The following is a 10,177-nucleotide window of genomic DNA, read 5'->3' as shown; positions in this document are numbered from 1 at the left end:
ACACCTCTGGCTGCTTTGCTGGAGCCCACGATTCCACCTGTGAACCCAGGTGGGACCATGTCCTCTGCCTGCCAACTAACCTTAAAGCACACCCAACGGCCCTCAACTGTCCTCCATGGCCTGGGCTTAATATTCAACTCTGTCTGCTTTTCCCCAAGGCCACATTGATGCTAGAGAACCTGGGTGAGACTCCACCCTTTCCCCATCAACTCCCCTTAAACCACATCCAACATCCTCAAACTGCACCCTATGTCCTGGGCTGCATACTCTGGCACACAATTCTGGCTGTTCTCCCAGAGACCACATTGACACCAGGAACCCCAGTTAAGATCCAGCCCCCTGCCTGCCAACTCCCCTTAAAAGCATGAGTAATGGCCCTAAACTGACCATGATACCCCAAACTCCATACTCTGTCTCGCTGCTGCAGCTGCTTTCCCTGAGGCCACCCTAGCACTAGGAACCCCATGTGGGAACCGTCCTCAGCCTGCCAGCTTCACTTCTTTGTTGCTGCTGTTTGCTTTTTTGTTTGAGACAGGGGCTCATGAATCTTAGGCTGGCTTTAAACCTGAAATGGCCATGAACTTCTGATCTTCCTGCCTCCATCTCCTGAATGCTCAGATAATAGGTGTGTACCTCCAAACCCATTTTATGCAATACTGGGAATCAAATCCAGCATGTGCACACTTGCCAAGCACTCTACAAATTCAGGTATGTTCTCAATCCTGGTTGGTTTTCTATTTTGATTTTAACGGGATATTGTGGGCAGGGTAATAGGCCCTCTACTGAAGATTTCTTGCCTGATGTTTGGAACTATAAACAGTTTCCAGGGAACAACTGGGCTATGACTCCCTAAGACCTTTGAGGACTCTGTTTTTTCTAAGCAGACCATATCTGACTCCAGTCAGAAATGGAGACCCATTCTAGGTGACCAACATGACAGATTAATAGCTGCTGTTGGCTTTGAAGCTGGACAAAAAAACATAGCCAAGGAAGCCTGGGTGCCCAGAAAGCTGGTGGAGGTGGGGGGTCAGGCTCTCTCAGGCATCAGGAGAAAAGGACATCAGCGTGTTAGCTTTCTACAAATCTTATTATCTTTGGAACTGTGGGCAATGGGACTATTGTTTTAATCCATTGAATGTGTGTCTGTACATTGAAGCAGAGGCAAAGGGCTAAATCTGATTGGGCAGAGAGATGCTATCCTCCTGGGCCCTTATCTTCCTTCCTTTGTGCCTGATAAGTAGATGGTCTACTTTGATTACCCAACTTTGTCTTCCTCCTGCTCAGACCTCCTTGAGTCCCAGGGAGAACCTAGCCCTAGTCTTGAGGAGTACCTCTCCCTGTTTTCAACCCCCCTCAGCTCTGTCAGCGGAATTGTGGTTTTGACATGTGCCCCAGGGGAGGTAGGCCCCTCTACGTCTTCCCTTCAGGCACCTCTGGGCACAGTGCTCACCACATCTGCTAGTCAAGTGAACTGCTGGCTCACAGAAGCTCATACATAGAAAGGGAAGGGCTCATGCACGCTCCCAGACTCTTAGGAGTGCTTTTCCTAGCACCAAGATGACTTTGTAATGGCCATGTAAATTGCTGTGAGTGAGCCATGAGGGGACACGGAAGCAGGAACGGGGAAAAGTCATCTATGGTAGTGGCAGAGCTGGGGGTCAGAAGCAGATGGCCTGAGGGGATACGGTATTGGCTGTTGCCTCCATGTTTATAAATGGGCTTTCCAACCCTTCCTGTCAAGTTTATAGACAATGCTGCTGAATGATTCAGATACGGTGAACTATTCAAAAGTAACACACACACACACACACACACACACACAAACACAAACACAGACACCTGTCTGTCAGAGAACAAGCAGCTTTTGGAAATGCATTTTTTTTTCTTTGTGGTGAGAATATATGTGTGTGAAGAAAGCCAGGTCGGAGGTCACGGGCTGTGTGGAGTGTGGGCAATGGGCAGAGCGGGGCAGGGTGGGCACACTCCTGCCTTAGCTGGCAGTGAAGATGGAAGACTCCTGAGTCTGGGAGGGATGCTCTCTGTGTGGAGAGCTAGACAAGGCGCACCTTCATCTCAGAAACCTTGTAGCTGTAGTTGTACCCTCTCCATGAATACCAATTGACACCATTTGCAAAGCTTTTATGGGGACCCCCAAGGTAGAGGCCATTCAGGTTGGAAGTGTGGCACTCAGCATACCACCAGGCTCCATGATAAGTCACAGCACAGCTGGAAGAACTCAGGTCGTTGTCTTGGTCTTTGGTGGAGAAGAATCTGTTGTTTTGGTAAGTCAGGGAGTCACCTGTTCAGAAAGAACATGCATCACATAGATGCTAGACGCCTGATAGACAGCCCAGCTCCCATCTTTGATGTTCCTACCCTCGATCGGAGGATTTATCAGTTGAGATCCAGGTGAGGGACCCAGCTACTTAAGCCTTGGGAGAGAGTATTCATCAAATATGACCCTCTCGTCCTGGTCCAACAAGTCCCGGTGGCCATTGGCATCTCTCTCCCTAAGTACACTATCTGTTCCCTTGGGAACCCTCTGAACAGTAACACAGCAACTGGCTCTCTTTCTCCTGTAACCCGTGTCTCTCTGGGACTTCTCTTGACTTCTCTCTTGCCCTGGCTGTCTCACAGTAGGCACCGAATGGCTTCATGCCTCCAGGCCTCTAGGATTCATCCTGTTCCACTTCCTTGCTGGACACGAAGCTTACAAGGAGCTTCTAATGGCCTCACCCACAGAACACCATCAAAGCACTCCTGGCTTTGGTTGATTTTGATTGTTCTAAATGTCCAAGACAATATGGTGCAAAGCGAATGCATATGTTTCAGAGTGATCACCATTGAAGCTCCTGAGGATGTGGCCTGCCTCCCTTAGCTCTGAGTCCAGAAGTTAAATAGGTGTGATCAGGCCTCAAGGTTCCTCAAGTCACGCTGGGAGCCTTTCCAATCCACTGTCCCCAGGTTCATATGCTGTAGGGTGCACTCTATAAGATGCACTTCCCAAACCACAAATCCTTCTGGGAAATAGGGGCTGCTTCCTTTGTTTGAAGATGAACCGTCCCCTAAACGTATTGTAGGCTGAAGGCTTGGTGGAGTGCAAGCACTATTTGGGGTCAGGTGATTGGATTGGGAGAGCTGAGACCTCAGTGGGTTGGTCACTGATAGATTCCTAGTAGCCCATTGGGAGATGGTGACACTGGGAAGGCAGGGCCTGGTTAAAAGAAGTGGCTCACTAGGACATGCCTTTGAAGGATGTTCAGCCCCTTTCTTTGCTTCCTGTTTGCTCTAGAATGAGAGGCTTTGTTTCATCACAGGCTTCCACCATGACCTCACCTTGGGTCCAAGTGACTAAGGATGAAACCATGGGTCAAAATTAGTCTTCCTTCCTTCTGAGTTTACTTCCTTTAGTTCTCTGTCACAGAGATGGAAGACTGGCTAACTCAAGGTCCCAGATATGCTCTTTCTTTGCAGAAACAAGGCTTTAACACCCAGGGAGAGATGATCATCTCCTTCTGACTTCATCAGAGACAGGATTCAGAGGTCCTCAGTCACTATGCAATGGAGCTGGCCGTGGGCCCTTGGGAGTGCTAACTGCATCTCATGGGACTCTCGTGAGACTCCTGTGGGACTCCCGTGGCCTAAAGATGCAGATATTAGTATTTTGCTGATGGCAAACCCAGGCTCAAGGCTCAAGGCCACCACGGAGAGATGAAAAACAGACCCTTCTACTCCCAGAGTAGCTCAGAAGCCTCTACCTCACAACCTGCCCCTAACCCCCAGCTCTCACCAGCATCACCGCCAAGGAAGTTCCCCAGGACAAGCTTGTACTTCTCTGCCTCTCCCTGGATGTGGAAGGAGCTGTACTTGGCAAAGGCTTGCTTGCCATCAAAGTCTGCAAGATCCACCCGCAGCTCACTGGTTCCTTCAAGGAGAGGAGGGGAATGGTTAAGGCTCAGCCTTTGAGGTGTGCTGCCACCAGGCATAAGAGATGAGAGTCAGATATTATATTGATATCTATGAATGATACTTGAACTGAGCAGTCTTAGGGAATTCACCTGAATAGGTACCAACATCTTTTGGCTACAGAAGTACCTCAGGGGCCCCCATGTTTCTAGGCACCTCAGTCTGTTCTAAAGGCAGTACCTGAAAACCCACTGGCAGTGTTCCCTTGGCATGACCCAGCATGCTTTATCCTGTGAATTCTCCCAGAGGGCTGTGCTTTCTAATGCAGTAGTCTGAACCTGGATGTGCAAGGTTTTAGCTTTTTCTTTAAAAAAAAAAAAAGGAAAAAATACTGGATGCACAGAAGCAGACACAGTAAGGTGTCCTGGTAGTGAGTAAGAGACAAAAGGCTATGTGATTTTCAGTGAAACATCAGATAGGTCATGAGCTAATGTTTTGTACCACAGTGGGAGGAGAAGGGACTAGGGTAGCTTGCTCTCTCTGTGACTTGTAGAGACAAGGGGGACTTTTGTAGGACCCAGAGGCAAGTGTTCTAGATGAATTAACAGCTAGACATGAGAAACAATGTCCCAAAACATCTGCTGGGTCCTGAGATGTCATATCCCACAGCTAGAGGAGTCCCTTATCCCCTGACCCTCACCCTGTGGAAGGCTACAGCTGGGATCTTATGCCCTGGGGTGACTTGGCTGAGCATTGTGTACTCTAACCACCCGAGTCTCCTCTGCCCCATGGCCTAGGTCTCAGGGTCCCAAGGTTACCCCATCTGTCAGGCATTGCCTACCCTGGGTGGTTAAAGCATAGATGTTATCATTCCCCAGCCAGAACTCCCCCAGCTGACTGCCGAAGCCCTGTTTGTATGAGGTCCAGTCCCGAAAGAAGTCCACAGAGCCGTCGAGCCTCCTCTGGAAGACCTGGGACAGTGAGGTATACACAGAAGTCAACACAGGGGACTGAGCCTCAAAGCAGAGCAGGAATTCATGATTCTCAGAACATTGGGAACCTAGTGCCATAAACCGGTCATGGCAGACCCCATATACCCGGGAGGCAGAAACAGGAATAGGCAACACATCCCAAGCCACACAGCAGGAACAGGAGTATGCTGGCTTCATATGGGCCTCCCTTTCAATGTGTGCTCTCCTGCACAGGTCACCTGCCAGCATTTCTGATTCTCTGTCTTCACTGTAGAGGAGTGAAGGGTTCCCTCTGAGGCACAAAGGGACAGAATCCCACACAGCTCATTTTCTGTTGACCATGGAATTTGGGTTCTGAGAGTTCAGTGACTGGGGGCTAACCCAGCACTCACGGTCCATCCCCCACCATCTGTATCCATGTCACACAGCACAGTCAGGGGCCTGCAATCTGGCAGGTAGATGGTATACCAGCCAGTGAGAAAGTGGCCCTGGGTGAGCAACTCCTTGCAGGTCCGAGGTCCTGTGGATAGAAGCAGACAATGAAGGTGGAACCGGAGCCCAAGTATGCTCAGAGAAGGTGAGCAACAAGCACAAAGTCACACAGCAGGGGTCTAGAAGTGGAGGCAGGGACAGAGAACATCTATATGGGAACAGGGTAGGCAGTGTGGTCACCTGCAGCACATGACTGAGAGGGCCCAGTGTCTCCTGTGTGGGAAGTGAAGAGACAGTGGTCATAAGTCTGAGGTCATCAGCTACATCCCTATTGGCCACTAAAGCCCCACAAATACACGAATTGGATAATTCTAGGACTTGCCTAGACCCTCCTCTTAGAGTACATGGTCCAGTTGCCTGGCTTTTCCTCCACAGCTATGATAAGTGCTGTCTGTCTCTGACAGCACCCATCTTGAGGCCTTGTGTACCAAAAAGAGTGAGTAGTCCCTCTTTGTTCCCAGCATGCTTTGCTCCAAGTGTGCTTGGACTATGCTCTGCCAGAGTGGCTACCTGAGAGGCCTTGTGGGTGAGGGGTGTCCTTGGCATTCAGAACTCAGGTAGACCCCCCCTTGATTATAAAGAAAATATGAGATTATGTCCTAAAGATTCATAATTGTTTTTTAAAACTAAATAAACGTCAATTAGAAAAAAAATTTAAATCAGTTTTGCCAATCACTCATACAGACCACTAACAGAATATGAGCCCCAGAATATGAGCCATCAGGTTTGAATATCCTGACCCCTGCCACCTACTCTACCCACTGCCCAGACAATAGGACCTCAGGCTGAGGCTCCTTTCCCTAGATATGTCTGGGCATGGCAGGCATTTCTCTACACAGGGCTTTGCACACCCACAAGACACTACACAGAAACTCACCTTTTTCTCCACGTGCTCCCTTCTCTCCTCGGTCTCCTGAGGAAAGAGAACACAATACTGGTGCCCAAAGTATCTGGTCAATCAGGAGACCCACCAAATGGGGCTGGGGAGCTGGAAACCAGGGGTAGGGGCAGGCAACCCATGCTGTCTCCAGGGAAGAGACACTGCGGCCTGGGTTGGACAGTCCCTTCCCATTTCTCTCTCCAGTCCTCATGTCTTTATGGACAGATTGAGATACCAGATCTAACACCCTTCAGTTGTCTGCCAAGTTATTACCTTTGGGTCCAGTTGGTCCTGCCTTCCCAGGATGTCCAGAAAGGCCACTCTCTCCTGCAAAACCAAACACACTTTTTGAGCAATGTATCCGCCATTATCCCCCCAGAAGGTCTTTTCTGAGGTGACAAACTCCTTAGCCTGTCATGCTGGTCATAGTGACCTTTGAGACTACAGCCAGGCTCACTGAGGAGGGTGCAGAAGGTGGGGTGTAGCCTACCCATGGCTGGGGAGGACACAGGAGTGGGGTATACCCTACCTGTGGCTGGGGAGGACACAGGGGTGTGGTGTAGCCTAACCCATGGCTACACACTGGGGCACGCAGTCACTAAGCTTTCATTTGCTTCCTTGTCCAAGTTGAGTGGACCAGGCCTGAACCACAGTGACTGTACAGTGGGAGACATGTTCCCAGGTTCCCACCCTACCAGACTGTTGCCAGGCTCTACGTGGAATACCTTCAAGCAAGGGGCTCTCTGACTCAGGAAACATAGACGCCAACCACCACTGTCTCCCACTTGGGGAGAACAAGTGTGCTTGAGGTCTCCATAAGTACTAATGTTGTGGTCCACGGTTCCAGTGACTGTACCCTGATTCAGATCAGATATGGGGGCTGCCCCACTCTTTGCTGGAGGGCTGGCTCAGGAAGGTGCTGGTCCCTTTGAGCCTCTGTCTTATAATATTAGGCAGGTGAAGAAGAAAGCCACAGCCCAGCTTTCAGGGCGGCTGTGAAAGTGTCCGTTGCCTAGATGTCTTACAGTGGCCAAGAGGAGCAAACATTGATAAGGGCAGGGCTGTAAAGCATGCCTGGAGTACCTTAGATGGTCCAGAGAAGCCCTTCTGGGTCTTTTGAACCTAGTTTTTGTCACTGGCCATTCTGTCAAGGTACCCAGTGTAAGACCCAGAGGCAGGGACAGTCCGAGGTGGACATCCAAGTTCAGAAGACCTCTTATCATTACTGTCCTTTCCATGACTTGGGACCCCTCCCCCATTACTCTCCCCTTCCATATACCTCCTTCCTCAGCACACACCTCTATCTCCTTTGGCACCTGCCTCTCCCTTGGGCCCTGGGGCTCCAGGCAAGCCAGGGCAGCCTTGAAGGATGGTGAGCTTGTTGGAGCCTTCCAGATCCTGGACCTTCACTTCTGCAGAACAACACAAGCATCAGTTGGTACTAGTTATCATATACCACCTGCCCTGAGGGCAACTGGCAGCCCAGCCCTGTCAGGCAGAGGGCTGTGGACAGAATCATCAGCCTCCTCTGGAGAGATGGAGCAGAAGTCAGGTCTTCCTTTGATAGGGATTAAGTCTATTGTTGCCCTGGGAGCTGGGCAGATGGGAGGAGGATGCAGGATAGATCTGTGTCTGGTGTGGGGGGAGCTGCTTGAGAATGAGCCCTCCAGTTACCAATGCTGTCATTTGACAGATCACCTAACCCCCTATGTCTCTGTCTCCTCAGCCTCAAGTGGTTACAGGAACTAGAGAGAGGCCCAGAGTTTAAGAGCACTTGTTCTTGCAGAGGACCTAGGTTTGATTCTCAGTACCCACATCGTACCTTACAACTATCAGTAACTCCAGTTCCAGTGGATCTGATGCCTTCTTCTGGCTTCTGCAGGCATGCAAACGGTGCACAGACATCCATACAGGCAAAACAGCTATACACACTTAAAAATGTGCCTTCTTAGAGAATAGGGCTCAGTTTGAGAATGAGAACTAAAGCCTTGCCATCACTCTAGAACTTAGAGAAATCTTTGGAAATGGTTACAGAAAAACCAGAGTCAATCTTGCTAGGAAACTGAGTTAATGTAACTTTTTTTCCCCTCCAACTCATGAGGGTTGACCTTGCAATGACTAAAGGAGATCTTCTAGGGTTGGGGGCTTGCATGCCCCAAGGCACAGCTGGAACCAAACAGAAGTTGCTACATTCTGTAAAATGTTGTCAATTTGCTCACTTGCAAAGTGCATATCTCTGCAGAAGAACTCTTGAGATATCAGAATAGGGAAGGACTCACCTCAGAGGCCAGAGAATTGTCTTCAGTATGCTTCTTGCCAGGTTTTGTTCTTTTTGATTCTTTTTTGTTTCTTTTTGTTTTTTTGAGGTTATAATTACATCTCTCTCTTCCCTTTCCTCTCTCCAAATCCTCCCAAATCCAGTTTCCATGTTCAAATTCATGGCCTCATTTTTCATAAATTACTATTGTATATGCATACATATATATGTATGTATATATATATATATATATATATATATATATATATATATATATATTTCCAAATATAACCTGCTGAGTCCATCTATATAATGTTACTTGTGCATATGTTTACAGGGCTCACAGTATGGCACTGGACAATCAATTGGTGGGAAGGACAACCTCTCCTACTTCCAGTGTTCTTTAGTGGCCTGGAGTTCTTTATGTAAGGTTGAGGACTTGTGGACTTTTTCCTGTCCAGTTTCCCTGCTGGGCTCTGTCCCCTGTGGTGGGCTGTGTCTTGCTGTCTGGGTCTCTTCTCTAACCATGTCACCACTTGAGACAGCTGTCCTGTGCTTAGGAGCAATTTCCCCAGGGTGGACAGAACTGATCAGGAATGTTCTCCAACTCCAAATCCTTGCCCATATGTACCAGGAGACTCTGGGGTATATCTTTACCAAAGTTACCAAGGAGATGTGGCACCACAAATTAGAAGATCCTAGCATCTCTCTCCAAAGTCCTTAAGAAGGTGGAAAACACCAGGGTCAGCGTCATATTTGTCTATGAAGTCCCTGAGGTCAGATGGAGGGCCTCGGGGTCAGCAGTCACAAGTCCACAGAGTCTCCACCTAAACTGGTGCTGGTCAGTCTGAGTCTATCCTCAGAGGGTGACACTGAGCTGACAGGAACTTCTCAGAAGAGGTGGGCACAGGGACACTAAGTGGGCATTAAGAGTCCGTCTCACCTGGACAGGTGTCAGCAGCATGGATGCTCAGCTCTTTGATACACAGGGTCAGGATGAATAGTGCAGCAGGTCCCAGGGCCATGGCAACTACTTGGCTCCAGCCCCCTCTATAGCTTTGCAGGGGTACTCTCCTCTTATAGGGAAGGAACCCCAGATCCCCACCCTGGGCTCCAATGTCCCAATCCCCAGGAGACAGTCACTTCCTGGAGGCCTCTGGTTGCACAAGAGACCTAAAATAGTCCCAAGGGTATGTCTGTTCTTCCAGTGTGGCCTTTTGAGGTTCACTTCCCCTGCAGAGGCATCTGAGCCCAATCTAGAGTCACCTCTATTTGCAAAAGGCCTGCCTTGCTGGTGACTTAAGTCAAGCATAGCCCCACATTCGCTTCCCATGTCTTGTGGTTAGGTAGGATTATGGAGGACAGACTTCAGGACAGTCAGGAATGAGCTGGTCATTGGGGATTTGATGAAAGAGAAAGTCTTGACATCCCAAGACTATACCTTGTGTTTACTGGCTAACAAGGTGGAAGAACTTACCTGACATTTATAGAACTGAAGTTCTCATAGCCTGCAAGGATCAGACACTGAATACCAGTCTGTGTGAGATCCAGCTGTTCAGAGGCTGCTCATCACACCCACAGGTCCTACCTCCCAACCCTCATCTTCCATCTTCAAGTTAAATTCTGTCTTTTGAGCCCTGTACCCTGCATGCTCGGTCTAAGCTGGCAGGA

General features: G+C 49.2%; 1 protein-coding gene across 2 annotated transcripts; it reads right to left on the bottom strand.

Moving 5' to 3' along the window:
• Positions 1-1,858: 1,858 nt before the first annotated feature.
• LOC114612114 (ficolin-2) lies at positions 1,859-9,548 on the bottom strand. Of its 2 annotated transcripts, XM_028757047.1 has the most exons (9): positions 9,450-9,548; positions 7,548-7,661; positions 6,523-6,576; positions 6,247-6,282; positions 5,550-5,582; positions 5,270-5,397; positions 4,748-4,877; positions 3,791-3,925; positions 1,859-2,299 (listed from the first exon to the last, which is right to left on the bottom strand). In XM_028757047.1, exons 1-9 carry the CDS (start codon positions 9,529-9,531, stop codon positions 2,052-2,054), a joined length of 960 nt encoding a protein of 319 aa, XP_028612880.1. In that variant the 5' UTR covers positions 9,532-9,548; the 3' UTR covers positions 1,859-2,051. The 2 variants fall into 2 exon arrangements, with proteins under 2 accessions (XP_028612880.1, XP_028612881.1); XM_028757048.1 differs by lacking the exon at positions 5,550-5,582 and having other exon boundaries at positions 9,450-9,542.
• Positions 9,549-10,177: the final 629 nt, after the last annotated feature.

The sequence above is a fragment of the Grammomys surdaster genome, unplaced genomic scaffold (assembly GCF_004785775.1).
Source record: "Grammomys surdaster isolate TR1022 unplaced genomic scaffold, NIH_TR_1.0 126133, whole genome shotgun sequence".
Lineage (NCBI taxonomy): Eukaryota > Metazoa > Chordata > Mammalia > Rodentia > Muridae > Grammomys > Grammomys surdaster.
Note: the sequence above shows the minus strand (reverse complement) of the source record. Positions and strands in the feature narration are given on the sequence as shown.

Bases quoted from the DNA above. Each gene is read 5' to 3' on its own strand.
- LOC114612114 (XM_028757047.1), bottom strand. From the start codon at position 9,531: ATGGCCCTGGGACCTGCTGCACTATTCATCCTGACCCTGTGTATCAAA. The intron at 4,878-5,269 runs GTGAGTGCTGGG...TCACTGTCCCAG, and splicing joins CAGATGGTGGGGGATGGACC to GTCTTCCAGAGGAGGCTCGA. The intron at 2,300-3,790 runs GTGAGAGCTGGG...CTTTCTGAACAG, and splicing joins CTTCCTTGGCGGTGATGCTG to GTGACTCCCTGACTTACCAA.